The 27,554-nt window shown below is 38.5% G+C and overlaps 1 protein-coding gene across 1 annotated transcript in view; it reads right to left on the bottom strand.

Moving 5' to 3' along the window:
- The window catches only part of LOC121863643, a gene marked incomplete at its 5' end in the record, with an annotated part of 63,850 nt that overhangs the window by 30,626 nt on the left and 5,670 nt on the right, over window positions 1-27,554 (bottom strand). The window contains 5 exons of the mRNA XM_042362397.1: window positions 12,428-12,688; window positions 21,238-21,728; window positions 22,667-22,679; window positions 23,051-23,161; window positions 26,977-27,093. Coding sequence (XP_042218331.1) covers window positions 12,428-12,688; window positions 21,238-21,728; window positions 22,667-22,679; window positions 23,051-23,161; window positions 26,977-27,093 — 993 coding nt within the window. The remainder of the gene's footprint in view (window positions 1-12,427; window positions 12,689-21,237; window positions 21,729-22,666; window positions 22,680-23,050; window positions 23,162-26,976; window positions 27,094-27,554) is intronic.

The following is a 27,554-nucleotide window of genomic DNA, read 5'->3' as shown; positions in this document are numbered from 1 at the left end:
GGTAGCAAGGGAGGAGAAGTCAAACGCGAGTAAATATTGGACCAATACAGTCAGATACCGACGAGCAAACTGCTAACGACGGGGAGATGAGCAATAATTTGAATAAATATTTTTCAACAGCTTTCACCACCGAAAATTTAAACATGATACCTGAGGCACCGACCAAATACATAGATAGTGAAGAAAATAGATTAGGCGAGATAGTAGTATCTCGTAATGATGTTAGCAATCAAACAGACAAGCTAAAGCCTCATAAGTCACCAGGTCCCGATGAGATATTTGCCAGAGTATTAAAGAAATGTAAGGAAGAGCTTAGTATGCCTTTAGCAAATTTGTTTAACATGTCATTAAAAACGGGTGTGGTATCAGAATCCTGGAGGATAGCGAATGTGATACCTATTTTCAAGAAGGGAGATAAATCACTACCCTCTAACTATCTTCCAATCAGTTTAACATCAATTGTAGAGAAATTGCAGGAAACAATAATTTAAACTCTATTCGAAATCACCTGGAGAAGCACAAGTTGATTAATGATTCCCAACATGGTTTCACAAGTGGGCGTTCTTGTCTGACTAATCTATTAACATTCTATTTAGCTGTTTTCGATTCATTGGACGACGGGCACAAGTATGGTGTGGTATACGTCGACTTTAGCAAAGCCTTCGACAGAGTCCCCCATGAAATACTAATGCAAAAAGTGGAGGCTCGTGGTATTGGAGGAGATATTCTAAAATGGATTAGGGAGTAGTTACAGGACAGGAAACAAAGAGTGAGCACTAAATCCGATTGTAGCACCGTCGCTAGTGGAGTACCGCAAGGCTCAGTACTTGGACCATTATTTTATATATATATATATATATATATATATATATATATATATATATATATATATATATATATATATATATATATATATATATATATATTGACTGGGACAACATTGTAGGTGACTATGAATCTGAAGAGTTCCTAGACGCAGTACAGGACAATTTTTTGAAACAACTAATTACAGAACCTACTAGAGGTGACAATATATTAGACCTAGTATTAACAAATACAGAAAATATTATCAGAGATATCACAGTAGGGGAAAAACTAGGTAACAGTTATCACAGAGAAATCAGGTTCACCCTAAATTGGGAAACGAAAAACAATGACAATATGGTCAGAGTCCCAAACTTTCGGTTGGCGGATTATCAGGGGTTAAGAAGGTACCTAGGTGAGGTCACCTGGAAACAGTCACGTCAGTCCCCAGTAGGAAGGGGTGAGGTCATAGATGATACAACAATTGATCATGACTATAATATATTCACTAGTATACCACATAAAGCACAAGAACAAAATATACCATACAGAAAAATTAGGTCAAATAAGAATGAGCCGAGGTGGATGACCAGAAAACTTAAACATGACATAGGAATAAAGAAAGGAATTTATAAGAAATTAAAGCGAGGGGAGGAGCAGCTCAGAAATAGGTATAATGAACTATCTAGGAATGTTAAGAAAAATGTAAGGAAAGCAAAGAATGATTATGAAACTAGAATAGCAAGAGAATCCAAGGCAAATCCCAAGGGATTTTTCCAGGTATATCGAACAAAGGTCAAGGATAAAGTTGGGCCTTTAAAGTCAGGGAGGGGAGAAGTGATAAATGGCAGTGAAGAAATAAGCAAAGCATTGAACAGCTACTTTTTATCAGTTTTCACAGAAGAAATTCACGAGGAAATTCCAGAGGTGGAACTGATATTTAGGGGAAAGGAAGAAGAGAAATTAAAGAATATCACTATCAGAAAAGAGGATGTTCTTAAGAGGATAAATAAATTAAAGAAGACAAAATCCCCAGTGGACCCCTTGTAAATTTATTTACAAAATCACTAGACACGGGAGTTGTGCCAGACTTGTGGAAACAGGCAAATAAAGTACCCATATTCAAAAAGAGAGACAGAGCATCAGCGTCAAATTACCGGCCGATCAATTTGACGTCAGTAGTGGGGAAATTTCTTGAATCAATTATAGCAGACAGCATCCGATCGCATTTAGAGAAAAGCAAATTAATCTACGACTCTCAATATGGGTTTACAAAGGGAAAATCTTGTCTAACAAATCTGCTGATGTTTTTTAGGAAAGTCTTCGAGGTAGTAGATAATGACGAAAATTACGATGTTATTTACTTAGACTTTAGCAAAGCATTTGACAGAGTACCGCATCAGAGGCTTCAGAGAAAAGTTAAGGCTCATGGTATCGAGTGGAAAGTTTTAAATTGGATAAAATCATGGCTCACCTATAGAACGCAGAGGGTCAGCGTAGATGGTGTTAAATTTGAGTGGGGCTGTGTAACCAGTGGGGTTCCCCAGGGGTCAGTACTAGGCCCACTCTTGTTCATAATCTACATACACGATCCAGATACTGGGATCAGCAGTGACATATGCAAGTTTGTGGATGACACCAAAATAGGGCGGCAGATTAATTCAGGGCAGGATGCAAATGCACTACAGGAGGATCTAAATAAACTGCAGGGGTGGTCTGAAAAATGGCAACTGAAATTCAACACCAGCAAGTGCAGCGTACTTAATATTGGAAGAACAAATACTGTCAATGTATACAGCCTAACAACATCAACCTAGAGAAGTCGACTTGTGAAAGAGACCTAGGGGTACTTGTAAGCCCGGACCTATGGCCTAGAAAACAGTGCGTTAATGTTCGAAATAAGGCAAACAGAGTATTGGGTTTTATATCAAGAAGTGTAAGTAATAAGAGTGCAGAGGTCTTATTGCAACTATATCTTGCGCTAGTCAGGCCGCACCTCGATTATGCGGTTCAGTTCTGGTGTCCTTGTTATAGAATGGATATCAATTCACTAGAGTCGGTGCAGCTAAGAATAACGAAAATGATTCTGGGACTTAGAAACCTTCCATATCAGGATAGGTTAAAGAAACTAAACTTGCATTCCATAGAAAGACTAAGAGTGCGGGGAGATATGATAGAAGTATTTAAGTGGGTGAAAGGAATCAATAAAGGGGATATAGATAAAGTTCTTATAATATCCGAGCAGGATAGAACTCATAGCAACGGATTTAAGTTGGATAAGTTTAGGGTTAGGAGGGAGATAGGAAGGAACTGGTTCACAAATAGGGTGGTGGACGAGTGGAACAAGCTTAGCGACTTTGTAGTAAGTGCTGGAATGCTGGAAAGTTTCAAAAGGAGGCTGGATAGATTCATGGGTGATAGAAAGTGGTAGTAACTCTCGACTGGAGCTGCCATTCACAGGCCAACCGGCCTATTGCAGACTCCTTATTTTCTTATGTTCTAATCAAGAACTCCCCCCAACAATACAGGTGGCTGCATTTATAAGGTTCCTTGCAAGGAATGTAATATGTTTTACTTAGGCCAGACAGGTAAAGATCTTGTAACTAGACTAAAACAACATAAATATAGTGTTAGGACAGGCCAGGAATCCAATGCTCTGTTTGTTCATTTGAGGGCTAATAAGCATTGCATTGACTGGGATAATGCCTCCTCAATATTACCTTGTAATTCAATTGACAGAGGGAACATTGTAGAATCCAGTCTCATTAAACATACCGAATCCGTCAACACGAATTTGAGTAATGGTATGTACAAACTGGATACTTTCGTACTTAAGAAGATTTGTAACCAGGTGAGAAGGTTGGGTCATCTTACCCTCTGACCTGACTACCGACCGTTGCGGTGCTTTTTGAAGATTAGTAGGGTCATTACCTAATACCTGACCATTGTGGACTTGATCTCACCCTCCTCTGTATATATATACCTTGCTATGTACTTCTCTTTAGTCTGTACTCACCCCTGAAGATGTGAATTACACGAAAGCGCTTGGGAACTTCGTGTTTTCTTCTTTCCTTGTGTTTATCAGCATATACCTGGATCACGCGCACCTACAGTGATTTACTTGCATATATATATATATATATATATATATATATATATATATATATATATATATATATATATATATATATATATATATATATATATATATATATATATATATATATATATATGCTGATAACCCGTATCACGTAGGTGGTCAGAGTAACATTTTACCAAATCCGGCTTCGAAACACGAGGATCCATATATATGGATGGGTGGTCCGCATTAGAGGTTCACGGCGCCATAAGCTCGTTGAACAGGCTTTGTGTGAAATATAACAAAGTCTAGGACTGCTTTTAGTATCCTGGTGGTCCAGCGGTTAGCGTTACCCGGTCACAGTCATAGGCTTGTGGACCGTGGGTTCGAATCCTGGCGGGTTGAGGTGTTGATTGTATGTAGAAGTCCGCGTGCTTTATTGGGCTAATGAAATATATATATATACATATATATGAGAACGGAGGAACTGCAGCGGGAGGTAGTAAGCAGCTATCAAACAGGGAGGTACTACCGCTGGGAAGATATTGGAAGCATAATGTGTTGTCTAATGGTAGACCCTGCTGCCATATGGCATCACAAAAATTTTGACCAAGTCCCAAGTTGCTGATTTGACCTTCTGCCTCATTTACACACAATTGCAGGGTTTCAATTGTTTCTCTTACTATTAACAACACAACATACATATACTGTACATTATTGTTTCTCACTCTTGATTTTTCATTTCATGTTTGTATTTATGGTTCTTCATTATTATTATTATTTTTATTATTATTATTATTATTATTATTATTATTATTATTATTATTATTATTATTATTAATATTAGTATTAGTGTTATTGTTATTATTATTATTATTATCAATGTTTTATTGTTTTATTATTAATTTTTTATTTTTTATTAAAAAATTTATTTACTGTGAATTATAACATATTTGCCCCCAGGCCCCGATGTGGGTCAGTGACCTGTGCCCGGGTGGACTAATCCCCGTAAAAAAAAAAAACCTAGCCCCTCTCGCGCGTGATGACGCGATTCGAGTCATATTCAGGATGAGACTAACTTCACGGTGACGCAAATTGAGTCACCAAATTTTAAAACACTTGTCAAAAATTATATTTTCAACAGAATTGCATCAAATTATTATGCATCATAGCAGCAAGCAATTTCTATCAGATAAACTAATTGGCAACTCCCGAGGCCCATAGGAAGGCGTAGTATTATCTCAGCAGTCGGGCCGTGATTGTGACCTGTGTCCATTTAAATTTCCATAACTCCATGCCGGCTGCCTCAACTCCTGCATTACAGTGCTTATTCTACTCCCTGAAATAATTTATTTTTAGTGTTAGAGAAGTGAAGTGATGGCGGTGTAATGTAATATTTTTTTCATATTTACATGGAAGTATTTAGTTTTCAAAATCCGCTACATATTGTTACGACCGTGTCGTATTTTTTTTTTATATATAACATGCTTCCATGTTGTTCCATATTATTCCTGTAATGATGTGTTATATTTACTATTATATAATCTAGTCACCTTACCCTGTGCTGTTAAGGTTTTAACTGTTATTATTTGTTCAAGCCCATCTTATTTCTTTATTTAGTATTGTAACAAGCATTCTTTGTTTCTCTAACGACCATCTGTATCGTTAAGCGACCCATGTTTCATCGGCTGGTCGCATTGGCAGGAGCTGACCCTATATATAGTGCTGACCAGTAGACGGAGGGAGTCCAGTCCTCTTGTCATTCAGTTCACGTTGTTTTGAGTGACACCCGTCACCTGTTACTTATACTTATTTTTCTGCGTTGTTCCTGTCGCCACCAATGTGGTATATCTATGTGAGTACCTATTCATGTCTCTTATGTGTCCATCAGTGCTTGCTTAGTTACATTTAAGTAATTCAGTGTTTTTTCACGATAGTTAATTTCAGTGTTAGTTTTTATATGTTTATGCACTGTTAACGTAATCCAATGCTTTATTTTTATTCTTTTGATGTTTCGATTTTTTAGTATCATTTGTGTCTTAAAGGTTTCGATAGTGAATCAATTTGTTGTGACAGCCTACGAGGCTCTTTATTGTGTTAATATTTAATTAAATTAAATTCTTAAAGGTTTACTTTATTTATTTTTATTCCCTTTTAATTTACTTCACTTTTTTGTTTGGTTACGCCTAGAACCTGGATATTAAAGTAAATTAAGAGACGGCGTAACAATATCAGGATATAGAGCCTCGAGTTCTTCTTTCCTTGTGGTTATCAGCATATATCTGGATCTGGATCACCTACAGTGATTTACTTGCATATATATATATATATATATATATATATATATATATATATATATATATATATATATATATATATATATATATATATATATATATATATATATATATATATATATATATATATATAGAACCTCATGTTTCGAAGCCGGATTTAGTAAAACGCTACTCTCTGATCACTTAGGAGGCACGGGCAATTCCCTTGGAGGTTCACGGCGCCATAAGCTCGATGAACAGGTCTTGTGTGAAATATAACAAAGTCTAGAATTGCTTTTAGTGTACTAGTGGTGTAAGAGGTAACGTTCCCCGGTCACACACATAAGATCGTGGGAATTAGCCCACCAGGACACACATCAAACGACCCACAACAGGGCCGTGAACCTCCAAGGGAATTGCCCATGCCTCTTAAGTGATCAGAGAGTAGCGTTTTACCAAATCCGGCGCTGACAGCAACACAAGTAAATTTGCTGATGACACTAACATAGGGTGTGTAATTAAATCTGACGAGGCTCTGCAAAACTACAAGAAGATCTAAAGAAATTTTCCGAATGATCTGAAAAATGGCAAATGAAATTCAATGTGGGCAAATGTAAAGTACCTAGTCTAGGACTCGAGAGAGTACAGCCCAGTTCTCACCAGCTCACAGCCCGGCACGATACCCTAAAGTCATGTCGTGAGACCAGCTCTCCGGGCTGTACCTCTCTCCCACCAATTACATTTCAGGGCACTACCATCCCGCCAAATTCTGAAATAAATATGTTAGGTCTCACCATTTCCTCCAGTATGTCTTGGAAATCACACATCCTTAATACTGTATAGCTAAAGCTGCCTCCCGAAAGTTGGGAATGCTGAACAGATTCCGTAGCTACTTCACTCCTGAGCAGTTGCTCCAAGTATATAAGGGATTCATTCGTCCTAACTTGGAGTACTGCTCTCATATCTGGGGTGGCTCGTCTTCTGTCCAACTATTAGATAGGGTGGAATCAAAGGCACTCCGTCTTATTAACTCTCCTCCTTTTGTCGACAATCTCTCTTCCCTTTCTCTTTGCCGCAATGTTGCTTCACTCTCTCTTTTACAGGTATTTTAACGGGCAATGTTCGGTGGATTTGGCATCCTTTGCACCGCCGGCAAGGCCGTGAGCTCGTAACACTCGTCTTGCCCGCAGTGCCCACCGTTTCTCTGTGGGTGTCGGTCACACGAGAATAACCCGTTATGTACTTCTCCTTAGTCTGTACTCATCCCTGAAGATGTGAATTACACGAAAGGTACAGACATGACTATCCAATATAACTAGAAAATCATTGTAGGTTATGTATATAAGCTACTGTGCCGAGTAGCAACCCTGTATATAAGCTACTGTGCCGAGTAGCATTTATATATATTATCACGTGGCAACACTGCACGTTATGTGGCAACATTGCCCCGAGGCTGCCATATGGCAAGGCAGCCTCAGTCTGACTGTGTGAGCCGTGCATGGCACACGCGAGTCACCACTTGTATTTCTCTCATCCATAATAAACGGACTTCAGTGTTACACGGTGTTTCCCTACCCATCACTGCATTCTTCAGGGAACACTTGTAACCACCAATCATCACTTGTGTTTACATTAAACCAAGGAACAACGAGTGAAGAGAACATTACCTGTGTGTCTTGTTTGACTTACAACCTAAGAGTACAACCCAGGACAGCTGTGACGATTTCAACTATCAACCAATCTACGACTGTATCAAAGGTGACATGCCGTGAGATTACCTGATATCCAGTGGTGGGCACGGTTCCTCTAATCCGCTAACCGCTAATTAGCGAAGCTAACTTTCTCGTTAGCGGATTAGCGTTTTCTCTAACTTTGGAAACCATTAGCGGACCAATTAGCTTCCGCTAAATTTAGTTACGCTAACTTTAAGTCCGCTAACAAAATTTATACATGTTTGTTCCTGTTTGTTGTAAGCGTGTGATGCCGCGACGCGTGTCTCCAACAGCCTGTCAGTCACCTTGGCTGACTGCGTGCTAGTACGTGTAAACGTGACAAGACATGATTTGTCGACGCCGCAGCTGAGCGAATGGAATTTTTCTATTATTAAAGTTAAATACTTTTTTACAGTAAATAAAGGCTGTCAGTGTATGTTGAAAGAATCATAGAATGTAGTTGTGAACTAATGTATAATTTCATTTCTCATTTATTTGTTAATTTAATTATGAGTTTTTGTGTCAATATATTTGGTAATGCTAAGTACTGCATAAGTTCATAACCAGGATGCCATCCAAGGTGTGCGCCAAACAAAATTGTCTAAAAACTTACTTTTCATTAAAGTTTAGAGTTTTCTGTTTATTTACATGACTAAGACCAACAATAAGTTACATAAAAATGCACTGGTATAATGTGTATGTGGTTGGTATCGCATATTTGCATGAATAATGAATGAGGCCGATAGGTTGTATGAGAATGCAAATTAATTATTTGTGAAATTGTGTACAGTGAACACCTTAATAAGTTGATCATCATCTGATCTTGGCATGATGCTATTTGCTACCTATGCTATACAGTACTATAGTTTTTGGATTCGTTTAATACTCTCTGTCTTTTCGTACAGTAAATAAAGATTATAAAGTGTATGTTGAAACTTGAATGTAAACTAATGTTTAATTTCATTTGTTCATTTAATTATTTGTGTACACCTTGATCATCATCTGATCTTGGCATGCTATACCTTTTTGGAAAGCCCTATGTCTAAGCTACAAGACAACATATGAAAATGTCAGCTCTCTAGGTCTGTTTTTAAGGGTTTTAGAGCCAAAAAAAAAAACCGAAGCTAAATTCATATAATAAAAGTTAGCTGTTAGCGTTAGCTTCCGCTATTTTTTTTAGCTGTTTAGTGGTTTAGCGTTAGCGAAGTTAACTTTTTAGTTAGCAGATTAGTGGTTAGAGAAGCTAACTTTTCGTTTAGCTGTGCCCACCACTGCTGATATCTCACTCAGCTGCATCAAAGGTACCAGCGACTAACCTACACTCATTCAGGCAAGTGTTTACAAGTGAGACAGTTTCATATCATATCACAGCTAAAACATACATACTGTAGAGGAGTAGGGTAAGGTTATGTTACGATAAGTAAGATGATACTGGAATATTTAAAGTAATTTTTAAGTATGTGCAGAAACATTAAGATTGGAAAGTGAGATTAGGAGAATTAGAGAGATGTCATGAAAAGTGACGTGTAACAGCACCTTCGCTTTATATAAAAATTCACCCAAATGAATAACACCAAGTTATTCACCATGTGAGTCAACATGCTATTCACGACAGATACTTTTTTTTTATTTATTGGGCATCCCCCCTACATCCTGTGTAAGGTGAAGCGCAGAAGCGTTTACAGCGCCCAACAGGGAAGCATGCTATGTTCATGTTTGCCTTATGTCTCATGAGTTAAGGGCGTAGAAGCCTGAAGAGTCAAGGGCGTAGAAGCCTGAAGAGTCAATGGTTTATGTCTAAGCAAGTTATTGGAAGCTCCAACAACTTGTTCCTGAATACGAATTCGCAACTTTCGATTTACAGCTGGTACCTACTTTGCTGCTAGGTGAACAGGGACCAAGGGAGGCTGGGAAGTGTGTCTGAACAATTTTCCACCAGCCCGGGAATCGAACCCGTGACATCTCGCTTGCGAGGCAAGAGCGGTACCGTTCTACCCACCAGTGCCCCCGACAGATACTTGGCCTGCTACTGTCAAAGGTCGAGTGCAGGTCAGCTGATTAATCAAACAAACGGCTCGCTCTCTCACGACTCTCTCATGCCCAGAGAAGGCAGTTGACTACTACCACTTGGACAAAGCAGTCAGACACTTAACTCAAGTGTTATCTCAAAGTGTTATTCACATCACTTCCCAGGAGAGAATTCATAATTTATTCTAAGACTAATTCAATGTATATAGCTGCTTCGAAAATAAAGGAAAAACATCAAGAAGTGTTTCCATCAAACCAGCCACTTAAAGAGTTCCAGAACTTAATTAAAACAATTAGTGTGATACCAAAACAGCTGTCACAGACGTTGCAATTAGTAAATAATGTTGGGATATAAAAAGTGATTCATGCTAAGGAATGCAAAGTGTAATAGGGTAATACAGTCGAATCATGCTTAGTAAAGTGGTGTTAAATATATACAGAAATGTTATCTAAAGTGGTGTTAGGGTGAACAAAATAATAATGTGATGTAATAGCATGTAGAGTGAAGTGATATTAAAATAAGTAATTTGGTGTTATAATATGTAAGGTGATGTTCAAGTAAAATTAAGTGGTGTTTGAATAGGTACAGTGATATTTGACTAAAATAATGTAGTATAAAAATATGTAAAGTGAGGTTTGAATAAAATAAACAGGTAATAATTAAAATCTGTCAATTAATTTTAAATGAATATAGTATTGCTAGAATATGTTAAAGGATGGAAACTTTTGACAGTGCAGTGAGGTTGTGCAATGTGACATTAGAGTAAAGTGATGTTAGGGTATGTAAGGTGATGTTAGGGTATGTAAAGTGATGTTAAGGTATGTAAAGTGATGTCAGGGTATGTAAAGTGATGTCAGGATATGTAAGGTGATGTTATGGTATGTAAAGTGATGTTAGGGTATGTAAAGTGATGTCAGGGTATGTAAGGTGATGTTATGGTATGTAAGGTGATGTTATGGTATGTAAAGTGATGTTAGGGTATGTAAAGTGATGTCAGGGTATGTAAAGTGATGTCAGGATATGTAAGGTGATATTATGATATGGAAAGTGATGTTAGGGTATGTAAGGTGATGTTAGGGTATGTAAGGTGATGTTATGGTATGTAAGGTGATGTTATGGTATGTAAGGTGATGTTATGGTATGTAAGGTGATGTTATGGTATGTAAAGTGATGTTAGGGTATGTAAAGTGATGTCAGGGTATGTAAGGTGATGTTATGGTATGTAAGGTGATGTTATGGTATGTAAAGTGATGTTAGGGTATGTAAAGTGATGTCAGGGTATGTAAAGTGATGTCAGGATATGTAAGGTGATATTATGATATGGAAAGTGATGTTAGGGTGTGTAAGGTGATGTTAGGGTATGTAAAGTGATGTTAGGGTATGTAAGATGATGTTAGGGTATGTAATTTGATGTCAGGGTATGTAAGGTGATGTTATGGTGTGTAAAGTGATGTCAGGGTATGTAAAGTGATGTCAGGATATGTAAGGTGATATTATGATATGGAAAGTGATGTCAGGATATGTAAGGTGATGTTAGGGTATGTAAAGTGATGTTAGGGTATTTAAAGTGATGTTAAGGTATGTAAAGTGATGTCAGGGTATGTAAAGTGATGTCAGGATATGTAAGGTGATATTATGATATGGAAAGTGATGTCAGGGTATGTAAGGTGATGTTATGGTGTGTAAAGTGATGTCAGGGTAAGGAAAGTGATGATAGGGTATGTAAAGTGATGATAGGGTATGTAAAGTGATATTAGAGTATGAAGTGATATTCGGGTATAAATAGCGATGTTAAGGTATGTGATGTTAGGTTTTATAATTGATGTTAGGGTATGTATCGTGATGGCTGGGTATAAAAGTGGCATTGAGGAATATAGATTAAAGTAAGATTATGTAAGGAGTTATTAGGGTGAGTAAGGCTTATCTGTGTTCGTGTTGATAATGGCGGGAATGGAAACTAAAATATGTTATCTGGTATTAGGTAATATATGGACATCAGAGTCTGGAAACTTCAGAGCATCAATAAATATAATTAGTGCAAGCAGTAGAAAACATCGATTTAATTTTTTTTAAATATATTTTGTGAACAAAGAGACATGACGAGATATTAGAAAGATTGTAAATCAATCTGAAAACGATCTTGAAATTACAATGTATAACAATTAAAGATTAGAAAAAAAAATGAGAAAAACGATTTAAGATCAGATAAAAGTCCATTGCCACATGATTGTTTTCCAAACACTCATGCACTTTGCTTACCTTAACGTTAATCACTTTTTATATTCCAACATTATTTACTTATTGAAAGGGTCACTTTATATAGCATCTCTGCTATATACTCATTAACGACTCCTTCACGGACACACACAGAGACGCAGAGTGAAAACATAAGTTAGTGAGCCTCAGGGAAATTAAAAGAGCCTGAAAGGAGAATTAACTACTGTATATGAAACAGTAGAAGGAATGGTTTTTGTCAGTTGATACTTATGTGTGTGTGTGTGTGTGTCTCTCTCGCTAATAAACTTACTACAGAAAGGGCTGTCAGGGCCAGTAATGAGATACATCTTCTTGAGTGGCACATCAGGTAAGGAGTAGTTGAGATATGAGTCAGTATGAGCACCCATCCTGGCGCACCTCGACCAGTCGTCCCCACACTCCCAGCACAGACCCTTCCAGTACGCCTCCCACGACCCACATTCTATCGACAGGAAGGGGCACTCGCTGTTGATCGATTCTGTGAAGTATTCATAAGAGCGGATGTGGTTGCATCCGATGAAGCGACGGAGACCTGGAAGAAGATAGGATCAGTTTTAGTATGATTATATTAAAGAGCTTGGTACGTGTGTGATAAACACGAAAATAATTTTTTCACTACCTCTTGCTGTAGGTTGATTCACATTTGGAAAAAAAAAAAAAAAAAAAAAAAAAATATATATATATATATATATATATATATATATATATATATATATATATTTACTGGAAAATTTCCATAAAATTATGAAAAAATAATGTAAAAGCACTAACACTTACTCCTGCACATGTGAGGTTCCTGCAATTGTAACGGATGAATGACTTTTAAGGTTTTGAAGACACCTTTTGAATCTCTTTATTACTGTAAGGTTGACAAGGATTTGATAAAAAAGTCATTTTTAGGATATTAAATATATTTCTGAAAACAGATAATGCTCTCAAAAGAATTAAGAGGATCTCTTGATTGCTTACTGAAAATCGATCCTTTTTACTTCATTTTCGAAAAGACTTTAAAAGAACAAATACACGTTGCCATCATTAGAGTGACCATAGCATACTAGTGATGGCTCCATACGAATACTGTAATGACTTAACATACTAGTGATGACTTCACATACTAGTGGTGAATTAACATATTTATTGGTGACTTAAAATACTAGTGATGAATGATGACTTAACGTAAGAGCAGTGATTTAATATAATAATGTTGACATTGACATTTTTGTGATGACTTTTACATGCTAGTGATGACTCAACATACTAGTGATGACTCAGCATATTAGTAATGACTCAACAAACCAGTGATGACTTAACATACTAGTGATGACTTAACACACTAGTGACGATCTTAACATACTGGTGATGACTTAACATACTTATTGATGACTTAAAATACTGGTGATGACTGATGACTTCACATACCAGTGATGAGTTACCATACTAGTGATGACTCAACATACTAGTGGTGTCTTAACATAATAATGATGACATTGACATTTTAGTGATGACTTTGACATACTAGTGATGACTCAACATACGAGAGGTGACTCAACTTACTAGTGATGACTCAACATACTAGTGATGAATTAACATACTAGTGGTGACTTATCATACGAGTGATACCTTAGCACACTAGTGATGACCTTAACATACTGGTGATGACTTAACATACTAGTGATGACTTAACATACTAGTATGGCTCAACGTACTAGTGATGACTTAACATACTATTGGTGACTTAACGTACAAGTGATGACTTAACATACTAGTGGTGACTTATCATACTAGTGATGACTTAACTCACTAGTGGTGACCTTAACATACTTATTGATGACTTACAATACTAGTGATGGCTGAGTATAATAATGATGACATTGACATTTTAGTTATGACTTTAACTTACTAGTGATGACTCAACATTCTAGTGACGACTCAACATACTAGTGATGACTCAACATACTAGTGATGACTTCACATATTAGTGGTGACTTGACATACAAGTGATGACTTAACATACTAGTGGTGACTTATCATACTAGTGATGACTTAACATAATAATGATGACATCGACATTTTGGTGATGACTTTGACATACTAGTGATGACTCAACATACTAGTGGTGACTTAACATACTAGTGATTTCTGAATCTACAAGTTATGGCTCAACATACTAGTGATGACTTAACATACCAGTGATGACTTAACATACTAGTGATGACTTAACATACTAGTGATGACTTACCATACTTGTGTTGACTTATCATACTTATCATAGGATGAGGGTGTGTTTGCCAGGGGCTGGGGTGGGGGATATAGTTGACAGCATGGACAATATCTTGTCTGGTAATGGGAACAAACCCATTACACTGGGGAACACACTTTCGGTTGCATGAGTTCTGACACTTGATTCTGGTAGATTTGAGGTCACAGATTCTGAAAATGGCATTCGTTTGTGCAGATCAGGTCTAGATTCAGCAATCAGGCCTGTGCCCCATTCAGATGATGTTCCAAAGCCTATCTTCACTCAACTTGCTTCCGTTGAATCTGACAGTGAATATGACACTGAGGTCACAGAGGAGTCAACTAACAGAAATAGTGACTCAGATTTTGCAGGCATATCAACAGAACCGCAAACATTTAGCCAAGCAGAACTCAATGACTTAGTTCGAGATCTGGGTCTGTCTAAAAAGCTGTCAGAATTGTTGGCTTCAAGGTTAAAAGATAAAAACTTGCTGAAAATAGACACAAAGGTAACATTCTTTCGCAACAGAGAAAAGAACCTCTTACAGTTCTTTGATTCTAAATTTGACTTCGTCTACTGTTGTGATATTTCTGGATTAGTCACCGCGATGGGAGCTCCAGGTTATGATCCGAAAGAGTGGCGCCTCTTTATAGATAGCTCTAAGCGGAGTCTGAAGTGTGTTTTATTACATATAGGCAACATCTTTGGCTCAATATCCATAGGACACTCAGTACACCTGAAAGAAAAATATGAACACATCAAAACGGTTTTGGAGCTACTCAAATATGAAGAACACAAATGGATCATCTGTGTTGATCTAAAAATGGTCAATTTTTTGCTAGGACAGCAAGGTGGGTATACAAAATTTCCTTGCTTTATCTGCCTCTGGGACAGCAGAGCCAAAGACAGACACTGGATTCAGAAGGAATGGCCAGTTAGGGAAAGCCTCAATGTTGGGGAAAAGAACATCATTTATGAACCCCTAGTGGAACGTGAAAAAATTTTTTTCCCGCCCCTTCACATCAAGCTGGGCCTTATGAAACAGTTTGTCAAGGCGCTCGATACTGACAGTGACTGTTTTAAGTATCTGTGTGAAGTGTTCCCTGGTTTAACGCTAGAAAAACTCAAAGCAGGTATTTTCGACGGCCCTCAAATTAGGACGCTGATTAAAGACCAAGCCTTCACTCAATCCATGACTGATGTTGAGAGAAATGCATGGGGAGCATTCGTTTCTGTTGTAAGGAACTTTCTTGGAAACAGGAAATCAGAGGACTATAAAAAGCTCGTTGAATCTTTGATGGAAAGTTTCCATGTGTTAGGTTGCAACATGAGCATTAAGATGCATTTCCTGAACAGTCATCTTGAACTGTTTCCGGCAAACTTGGGGGACGTGAGTGATGAGCAAGGTGAACGCTTTCACCAGGATATCAAAGTCATGGAAGACAGGTATCATGGTCGCTGGGACATTCACATGATGGCGGACTATTGCTGGAGCATTCAGCGAGACTGCACTGAGAGGCGATATTCAAGACAGTCCATTAAACGCAAGTTTGTGCCTGAATAAATCTGGCATAGTTCACAAAAGCAGCTGATGAATCCAAAATATGCTTGTCAAGGTAAATAAAAGTAATTAAAAATTAATTCTACGTGTTAGGTAATTCCTCTCTGTGTGCTGGTTTAGATTTTTAGCAGTAGTATATGGTAGTCTAACTATATATAGTAGTAAATGGTAGGTAACTCACCGCAACAAAACTAGACCCGATAGAAAAAAACCGGTGCCATATTTGAAATCAGTGACCTCAATTTACCCAGAAACAGGTCTCAAAATGTATGCAACTGACAAAAAGTTTAATTTTGTTCCCCAGTGTTATCTGCCTCAGTGCAGGAGGCAATGATATTGGCCGGTGTAGGATGAAGAGCTTCTTGATAAGTTCAAGACAGCTGTAGATCGTATTAGGACTAAGGGAGGGATCCCTATCATATGTGGTGTCCTGCCTAGAAGGAGAGTTGGCAGTGAATGGTTGTCAAGGGCAGTTGGTGTCAACGGCCGTCTTGACGGATATTGCAAGTCAATATCAGTCCCAGTCATTGACAACTGGGACAACTTCTACGGCAGAAGGGACCTTTATGCTAGGGATGGGGTACACCTGTCTCGGGATGAGGTGGCAACCCTGGCTGGGTCTCTAGAGGGGGCAGTTCAAAAGATATAGATGTCTTTAAACTGCTAGGGGAACATATGGGCACGGGGGTGGAGGAGACTGCAGTGGGAGGGGGTAAACAAAGTAAAAGATTACAGGGAAAGAGTGTTAGGAATGATGACAAAACTAAATTAGACAGGGAGTTTAAACCTAAACGCGGTAAAGGGAGGACTCAGAACATGACTAACTTAAATGTCTACTACGCGAACAGTAGAAGTATGAGAAACAAAATGGATGATATTAGGGCCTTGGTATGTACCGAAAAAATCGATATAATAGCATTCACTGAAACATGGATCAACCTAGACTCACGTGAGTTACCGGTCGAATACCAAATTGCGGGTTACAAATTGTTCCATGCAGATAGGCAGACCAGGAAAGGAGGCAGAGTACCAATCTCTGTCAGGGATAATCTGAAGTGTGAAATAAATAAGGAAATAAAAAGTGAACGGAATACAGAATAAATTTGGATAGAATTAATCGACGGTAGGGAAAAATTAATCACAGGAGTAATATATAGATCTCACAATCTTAATAAAGTAAATGAGCGACTTATCTGCGATGAAATGCACAGGGCTTCCATACACAACAAAGTCTGTATAGTAGGCGACTTTAACCTTGGCCAAATAGTTCGGACTGACCTTACGGGTAACTCAGAATCAGAGGATTTTCTCGAAACGATCCAGGACTGTTTCCAAAGTCATCATATAACCGAACCCAACCGGGGTAATAATCTACTCGATTTAGTTCTGTCGAACAGAGAAAACCTCATTAGCAATGGCGAGGAAGGGAACGAGCTAGCAAACAGCTATCACAAAAAAATTAGATTCCAGTTAGATTTTCATGGCAGACGTAAGGAAAATTCCACTAAAGTACCAGATTTCAGAAGGGCAAACTTTGACAGTTTGAAGAGGCAGCTGAGGGAGGGGGTGTCGCTCTTGGGGGTGAGCTACACGACCTCACATGAGGTGACCTCACTCAATGCACCCACAGAGGGCGACCTCACCGTACCAGGAGACCTGACGGTTGAGACTGGCCTGATAACGAGATCTGAGATTGCCGAGTTCCACAGCAATTTAAATAATGAATTACTTAATGCACAAAGGCAGAACATACCATACAAAAAACTCAGATCAGACAACAGTGACCCTAAATGGATAAATAATTATTTAAAGAACATCATTGGCCAAAGGAAGGCTATAGGTAGAAGGATAAATCGTGGCGAAATTTACCTCCGGGATTATTATAGGGTATTGGCGAGTAGGGTTAAAACCGAGATAAGGAAAGCCAAGAGGAATAATGAGGTAAGGATAGCAAGGGAGGCGAAGACAAACCCCAAAGGATTCTACCAAATGTATCAAACTAAAACACGAGAAAAGATTGGACCAATATGGCCAGAAACCGGCGAGCTAACTGATAACGACGGAGAAGTGAACAATAATATGAATAAATATTTTTCAACAGTTTTCACCACCGAAAATTTAAACATGATACCCGAGGCACCGACTCTATTCAGGGATAGTGAAGAAAACAAATTAAGCGAGATAGTAGTGACTAGTAACGATGTTAGTAAGCAAATAGACAAACTAAAGCCTAATAAGTCGCCTGGTCCCGATGAGATATTTGCCAGAGTATTAAAGGAATGTAAGGAAGAGCTTAGTATGCCTTTAGCAAAGTTGTTTAACATGTCCTTAAAAACAGGTGTTGTACCAGAATCCTGGAGGACAGCGAATGTAATACCGATTTCAAGAAGGGGGATAGATCATTATCCTCTAACTACCGCCCAATCAGTCTAACATCAATAGTAGGCAAATTACTGAAAGCACTCATTTCAAATTCTATTCGAAATCACCTAAAGAAGCACCAATTGATCAATGATTCCCAGCATGGCTTCACAAGCAGACTTTCATGTCTAACTAATCTATTAACATTCTTTTCGTCAGTTTTCGAATCGGTGGACGAGGGCACAATTATGATGTGGTTTATCTCGACTTTAGCAAAGCCTTCGACAGAGTCCCCCACGAAAGATTACTTAGAAAGGTAGAAGCACATGGCATCAAAGGTAATACCCTTAAATGGATTAGGGCATGGTTACAGGACAGGAAACAGCGAGTGAGCATTAACGGCACTAAATCCCATTGGAGCAACGTCAGTAGTGGAGTTCCCCAAGGCTCAGTACTTTGACCATTATTATTTATTATATACATAAACGAAATAGATATCGGCATAGACAGCAACATAAGTAAATTTGCTGATGACACTAAAATAGGACATGTTATTAAATCTGACGAGGACTCCGTAAAACTACAGGAAGATCTAAACAAATTTTTCGAATGGTCTGAAAAATGGCAGATGAAGTTCAACGTGGACAAATGTAAAGTACTCAGTATAGGAGATGTAAACAGGGAAACCAGTTACCAGATGAACAACAATGCCATTGAGAAATCCGACTGCGCAAGAGAGATTTAGGAGTAATGATAAGTAGGAATCTTAAGCCAAGTAAACAATGTGTTTTTGCTCATAACAAGGCTAGTAAAGTACTTGGGTTCATACAAAGGAGTGTTAATTTCAAGACTAGCGAGGTCATCCTAAAACTGTATCTTGCGCTTGTGAGACCACACCTGGATTACGCAGTTCAGTTCTGGTCACCGTATTACAGAATGGATATAGAATCCTTGGAAGGAATTCAGAGGAGAATGACAAGACTAATCCCGGGCATTAGGAACCTTGAGTATAGAGACAGGTTAAAGCATCTTAATTTGCATTCCCTCGAGAGACGTAGAGCGAGGGGCGACCTGATAGAGGTGTATAAATGGAAGTCAGGGCTAAACACACGGGACATTACAAAGGTACTCAAACTATCCAACCAGGAGCGAACTCATAACAATGGTTTTAAGTTAGACAAATTTAGATTTAGGCGGGAAATAGGTAAACACTGGTTTGGAAACAGAGTAGTGGATGAATGTAACAAGTTACCAAATATCATCATTAACTCGAACACGCTGAATAGCTTCAAACATATGTTGGATGCTTATATGAGCAATAGGGGTTGGGTGTAAACGGTACTGCCCAGTATGGGCCAATAGGCCCGCTGCAGTTTCCACAATTCTTTTGTTCTTATGTTCTTAGTGATGATTTAACATAATAATGATGACATTGACATTTTAGGGATGACTTTGACATACTAGTGATGACTAAACATACTGGTGATGACTCAACATACTAGTGATGACTTGACATAATAATGATGACACTGACATTTTAGTGATGACTTTGACATACTAGTGATGACTCAACATACTAGTGGTGACTTAACACACTAGTGGTGACTTAACATACTGGTGATAACTTAACATACCAGTGATGGCTCAACATTCTAGTGATGACTTAACATACTTGTGATGACTCAACATACTAGTATTGACCTTGACATACGAGTGATGAGTTAACATACTAATGATGGATTAACATACTAGTGATAACTTAAGATACTAGTGATGACCTTAACATTTTAGTGATGATCTTAGAATACTAGTAATGACTCAATATACTAGTATTGACCTTGACATACTGGTGATGAGTTAACATACTAATGATGAATTAACATACTAGTGATAACTTAAGATACTAGTGATGACCTTAACATTTTAGTGATGATCTTAGAATACTAGTGATGACTCAACATACTAGTAATGACTTAACACACTAGTGATTACTTACATACAAGTGATGACTCAACATACGAGTGATGACTCAACATACTGGTGATGACTTACATACCAGTGATGACTTACCATACTAGTTGTGACTTAACATACTATTGTTGACTTAGCACACTAGTGATGACTTAACATACTAATGATGACTTAACATACAAGTGATGATTTAACACACTAGTGATAACTTAACATACCAATGATGACTTAACATACTACTGATGACCTTGATATGCTAGTGATGACTTAAGCATACTCGTGATGACTTAACATACTAGAGACGACCTTGACAGTTTAGTGATGATCTTAGCATACGCTTAATGACTTAAAATACTAGTGATGATTGATGACTTAACATACTAGTGGTGACTTAACATACTAATAATGACATTGAAATTTTAGTGATGACTTTAACATACTAGAGATGACCATGTCATTTTGATGATGACCTTAGCATACGAGTGATGACTTTACAAATTATTGTAGTGATAACTTTATATACTAGTGATGATTTTACATACTAGTGATGACTTAACATACCAGTGATGATTTAACATTCTATTGATGACTCAACATACAAGTGATGACCTTGACATTTAATGATGACCTTACATACTATTGTATTGATAACTTTACATACTAGTGATGACTTTACGTACAAGTGATGACTTTTCATACTCGTGATGACTTAACATACTAGTGATAACCTTGGCATTTTAGTGATGACCTTTGCATACTATTGATGACTTAACATTCTAGTTATGACTTAACATAACAGTGAGGAATTAACATATTAGTGATGACTTAAACATACTAGTAATGACTTAACATACAAGTGATGACCTTAACATTTTAGTGATGACCTTATCATACTAGTGATGACCTTATCATACTAGTGATAACCTTATCATACTAGTGATGACCTTACCGTAAGGAATGTTGCCCTGTTCCTTGGCCACCGCATCAACAAAGTGGGCGCCACACCCAGGCATTCTCACACCTCCATTGGGGTAGAAGTCAAAATGGCCGGATGGTTGAAGTATTCCTAAACCTGTTGGTGGAGACATGAGTAAGGAAGGATCCCAAATCTGTGAAAGGATCCCAAGGTCTGCAAAAGGATTCCCAAGGTATGTTGAAGGATTCCCAAGGTATGTTGAAGGATTCCCAAGATATGTTGAAGGATTCCCAAGGTCTGTTGAAAGATTCCCTAGGTCTGCTGAAGAATCCCAAGGTCTGTAAAACGGATCCCAAGGTCTGTAAAAGGATTCCCAAGGCATGTTGAAGGATTCCCAAGGTATATTAAAAGAATCCTTAAGTCTGTTAAAGGATCTCAAGGTCTGTAAAATGATCCAAAGATGTGTTGAAGGATTCCCTAGGTCTGTTGAAAGATTCCCTATGTGTGCTGAAGAATCCCAAGGTCTGTAAAAAGGATCCCAGGGTCTGTAAGAGGATCACAAAAGTATGTTGAAATATTCCCTAGGTCTGCTGAAGAATCCCAAGGTCTGTAAAAAGGATCCCAAGGCCTGTAAAAATTATCCAAAGGTCTGTAAAAATTATCCAAAGGTCTGTAAAAAGGATCTCAAGGTCTGTAAAAATTATCCAAAGGTCCGTAAAAAGGATCGCAGTTCTGTACAAGTATGAGTAGGCAGTTATTTTCTCTCTCTCTCTCTTAATGTATGCAGCTTTTTTATTTGTATATTCACCCGAGTGATATTATATCCATTATTTTTTCAGTTTGTCTAATTTTAAGCCAGTGTTTTGGAGACAATTATCTTTGTACCAATCAGTTAGATTAGACTAGTGGTGCTCAACCTATTCTGCAAGAGGTCAAACTATGTCTAGCAGTACTTGGGGCCAAACAACTGTGCGAATGGTGTCAGTTGAAGCAAATATCGGATACTTTATAGCACTATATAATTAGGTATTTGAATCAAACAAAGACGGTATAATATTACAAGAAATTAATGCTTAAAGTTAAACATATTAAAACAAAATCGTATATCGCACGTTCCTGCTTCATTTATGGAAGGGGGTCGTATAGAAATTGTTTTGCGGGCCAGATTCGGCCTGCATATCACTGATTGGGCATCCCTGGTCTAGACAGTGTGGATATGCATGTTTTAATGTTATATACTGGACACTACATTCGATTTCATGTTTCAATATTATTTATCAATTAGACATTACATACAGCCAGCACACATCACAGGATCCTTGGTGCAAGTTGCTTGTACTCAAGGGGGATTGGTTAAGTTACGAACTCCAACGCCTCCACAGTGGCGGGGGGTTAAATCAGTCATAAGATACTGCTGGTGCTTTAAACTCATACGCTTCTGTGAAGTCTGAACAGTGGTTACCTCCTAACAGTCTCTATATACAATTAAATGAGAATATAAGAGATCATAATTTTGTAGACCAGTGGTGTCACTCAACATACTCAAGTGGTGTCACAAACACTAAGAGACGGTGAATACAATTATTCTGGTACAGTCCATATCATCTCTTCACTCAGTGTCCTTCAATGTGCTTCTAGAACCAACAATCCTCTACACCACAGACCTATATAATTACATAAAAGCTATAAGAGGAAGACAAAGACACGTGTACTAGCATCATTAGTATTATTTAAGACGGTACCACAGACACTACTACTACTATTACTACTACTTTGCAGTCACTTGGAATCGAGTATGACGATCATCCATCTATGATAGAATGATGTGACTTATTAAGGATCATACCTTCGTTGGTGAGCTCTGAGCTGGCTCGAGAGGCCGATACGCTGAACATGTGGAGTGCTTCATCTAGTGCGGGAGGGGTTGCAGTAACGTCTTTCCGACGCTGGTACTTGTCTGCCTCGTTATGCAGTTGGGCTAACTCAAAAGTATTGACACCTTCTCGTGTGGTGCCTCTCCAAACGTTACGGTGTGGAGAAATCGTCTCCCAGATGAGGGGGTCGATTTGACATTTTTTTCAGGTTTGTCTTAAGACTATCATGATACCATTTCCGTTGTTTGTCCGCCAGCATTACGCTTGCAATTCGTTAGGTGACTGTAAAGTAGCTGCTTTGGCAGTCTACTGTCGTCCATGAGGGTAACATGGCCAGTTCAACGAAGTTTTTCATGGATAATGGTAGCCTCGATGCTCCTACAGTTGTTGTTTTTAAGCATACTGGCATTTGTTCTCTTGTTTTCCCAGCGAACTCAGAGGATGGAACGTAGACTACGATAGTGAAAGTTTTCAAGTGCCTTAAGGTGTCTCCGGTATGTGACCCATGTCTCGCTGCCATACAACAGGGTGGGGAGGACTACTGCTCGATACACGTCTTTTATTGAAAAATCCCTTCATCCGGTACTGGATGTCCATACTGCCGGCTAAACTGGCACTGGCACAAGTAGGGAAGGCAGCCAAGAAAATAGAAAAGATAGCTGGTGCCAGTACACACCCTTGTTTAACCCCGGTTTCAATGAAGAAGAACTCAGACTGGATGCCATTGTGTAGGACACTGCCGTTCATGCCATCGTTAAGTTACCTCACGATGACAATGAATTTTGGTGAGCAGCCAAAACGACTGAGGGTCTGCCAGACGGCTTCCCTGTTGACCAAATCGGAGGCCTTATTAAGGTCAATGGAGGTTGTATACAAGTCACGACCATGTTCTCTGTACTTTTTTCTATATTTGGCGGGCAGTAAAGATCATGTCAGTGGTGCCACTTGATGGTCTAAAGCCACATTGAGATTCTGGGAAGATGTTTTCCGCCTCAGGAAGTAGTCTGTTTAGGGAGACTCGGGCTGTAATCTTACCAGCTACGAACAGCAGTGAGATCCCGCGGTAGTTACCACACTCTGACCGGTCTCCCTTGTTCTTATAAATATTGACGATCGAGGCGTCTTTAAGAACTTGGGGGATTTCCCCCTTCTCCCATATAAAGGTATTTTCCAAGAGAGAGTGAAGACAGCTGGTAAGCAGAGGCTCTTATCCTTTTTACACCTCGGCGGGGATTCCATCAGGCTCTATGGCTTTGTTATTTTCCATCTGCTTGATGACAGTAGCTACCTCATCCAGGGATGAAGGATAGAGGTGGGTTAGCACTGGGTGCTGAGGAGCCTGCAAAATAGTTAAGACATCCACACGGGTGTTTCGGTTGAGCAGCGAATGGTAGTGCTCTTTCTAGTGCTGACGGATGCCTTCTTTGTTTTTAATTAGGGATTTACCGTCGGATGAGAGAGGAAGGAGGCCATGCCATAAGTAGTTGGGCCATATATTGTTATAGCAGATTTAAAAAATTCACGCATCTTGTGTTAATCTGCATTTTTTTTTGCATTTCACATGCTATATTTTCCACCAATCGTTCGTTAGTTTGCCAAGTTCGTGCTGGACCTCGCTTTCTTCTCCGCTTTGGTCCAAGACTTAAGTTTGTTCTGCCCGTCAGTGAGAGCAGCATGTTTACTATTGACGAGTACTTCGATTTCCAGGTCGTTTTTGTCAAACAAATCTTGGTGTTTTCTTTTGATCTGGCTTCGGGTCTCGTTGTAGGTTTTGTGATGACAGCTTTGATGGGACCCCATTCGGCACTTGGATTAAGGTTATTTTCATTGGGCTATTTCTGTCATTAATATAAGTTACATGACTTAATGTTTTCTTTATATTATTGTAAATATTCTTTTATTATTTCATAACTTGATCTGTGTATTATTTCATTGTTTTATGCACTCTTATATTGGGGGATAAAGTATGATGATATATTTAGGATGGTATTAATGATTATAGGGGTACGTGTTGGGAACGCTGTGGATATCGATGTTCTTTTGTTTTTGATGTTTACGCCGGGAGACGGGGAACGGCTAGACAGGTTCAGGTTTTTCCTTCCACTGCCTCCTTGCTTCTATCTGAGGTGCACCGGAGGGGGGGGGGGGCGTTCAGGGGATCCTATGTATGTGGGGATTCTGGTTGCTGCTGTGTATGCGGTTAAGACTTGTATTTGCCAGGTTAATATAGGATTTTGCCCTTAGAGTTGCCCTAAGTGTTTGTGTTAGTGTTAAATAATTTTTGTATTCTTTCTTGTAATGGTATTTACCCAGGTCGTACAAGTATTGGCCCTAAGTATTCTTGGATAGGAGTGTTTTTGTACATAATACATGTAAATATGTAAGATAAGGAATAATCATATTTATTTTTTGTATCATTAACACTGGTCCAACTCTCACAAAATATTTTCTCATATATTAATATAATTGTGAGTGACCTATACCTAAGAATATATATGGTCATTTAGTTCAGAGTTTCCATGGGAGCTTTTTGTATTTGTGTTGGGTTACTGTCCCAGTGCGCCTAAATCTAAATTTGTCTAATCTAAAACTATTGTTACGAAATCACTCCTGAATAGTCTGAGTACCTTTGTAACATCACCTTTGTTTAGCCCTGACTTCCATTTATACACCTCTATCATATTGCCCCTCACTCTACGTCTCTCGAGGGAGTGCAAATTAAGATGCTTTAACCTGTGTCTGTACTCAAGGTTCCTAATGCCTGGGATTAGCTTTGTCATTCTCCTCTGAATTCTTTCCAAGGATTCTATATCCGTTCTGTAATGCGGTCACCAGAATTGAACTGCGTAATCCAAGTGAGGACTCACAAGCGCAAGATATAGTTTTAGGATGACGTTGCTAGTTTTGTAACTAACACTCCTTTGTATGAACCCAAGTACTTTATTAGCCTTGTTTCGAGTAAATACATATTGTTGTCTTGGTTTAAGATTCCTATTTAGCATTACTCCTAAATCTTTCTCACAGTCGGATTTCTCTGTATTAACTTTGTTCATCTGATATCTGGTTTCTCTGTTTAAGTCTCCTAGTCTAAGTAACTACATTTGTCCACATTAAATTTCATCTGCCATTTTTCAGACCATCCACAAATCTTTTTTATATCTTCCTGTAGTTTCGTAGACTCCTCATCAGATTTAATTACACGCCCTATTTTAGTGTCCTTAGAAAATTTACTTATGTTGCTGTCTATACCTTTATCTGTGTCGTTTATGTCTTTAGTAATTAGTAATGGTCCAAGTACTAACTGAGCCTCGGGTACTCCACTAGTGACGTTACCTCAATCGGATTATAGTGCCGTTAATGTTGACACTCTGTTTCCTGTCGTGTAACCACGCCCTAATCCATTTTAGAACATCTCCTCCTATTGCATGAGCGTCTACTTTACGTGTTAGTCTTTCTTGGGAGACTCTGTCGAAGGCTTTATTAAATTATTAGTCAACAATAAGAAAATACGATAAATGAAGTGAAAATTGAAGCGACAATTAAAACACAAAGAAAAACATATATCACCTGAAAATTAGCCATCCCTGCTAATTTATCACCTGAAGATTAGCCACCCCTGCTAATTTATCACCTGAAGATTAGCCACCCCTGCTAATTTATCACCTGAAGATTAGACACCCCTGCTAATTTATCACCTGAAGATTAGCTACCCCTGCTAATTTTACTCAATGATTAGACACCTTAATTTTTCCTGGGTGGGAGGGGCTAAATTTGTTTATGTTAGGTTAGGTTAGGTTAGCGTTACTGTGGTTTATCGCAAGGTTAAATAAACGGAGGGCTTATCTTCAGGTGATCCGACATAGGTATGACCCCCCCCCCTCTCCAGGGCTGTACTTACCACCAGTTATAATAGGTCCAGCGTCCGTATGTATGACGTCCACTAACTCGGCGTCTGTTGGGTCAAGTCTCACCACCGGGTCCGTCCCTTCAAAATACGGCTCGGCTGGGTCCAAACCTGTAAGTCAAGTCAAGTCAAGTCAGGTTAGGTCAAGTCAGGTCAGGTTAGGTCATAAAACAGGTCATTTCGGTTTAGGATTATTTAAGTATCAGGTTATATTGGATGAATTAGCAGGTTACGTTAAGTTAAGAAGTAAGTTAGGTTAGATGGCAGTCCATGTTAGGTTAAGTGGTACAATATGTTAGGAGAGGTGGCAGGTCATACAAGGTTAAGTGGTAGGTCATTATTAGGTTCAGTGGTAGGTCATACTAAGTAGTTAGTAAGTGGAATAAAAAGTTAGGTTAGAGGTTATGCTAGATTAAGTGAAGGTTATATTGGGTTAAGTGCCTCATGTTCAGGGCAGGTTAAATAGCATTATTGGATTAGGAAATTTAGCATATCAAGTCCGCCTCAGTGGCATGTGATGTTAGTTTGGTTAATTGTATAATTAGTGTAGTAAGTGGCAGGCAAGGTCACAG

Source organism: Homarus americanus, unplaced genomic scaffold (assembly GCF_018991925.1).
Source record: "Homarus americanus isolate GMGI-L3 unplaced genomic scaffold, GMGI_Hamer_2.0 scaffold41366, whole genome shotgun sequence".
Taxonomy (NCBI): domain Eukaryota; kingdom Metazoa; phylum Arthropoda; class Malacostraca; order Decapoda; family Nephropidae; genus Homarus; species Homarus americanus.
The sequence above is the reverse complement of the archived record's forward strand: the minus strand, read 5'-3'. Positions and strand labels throughout refer to the sequence as shown.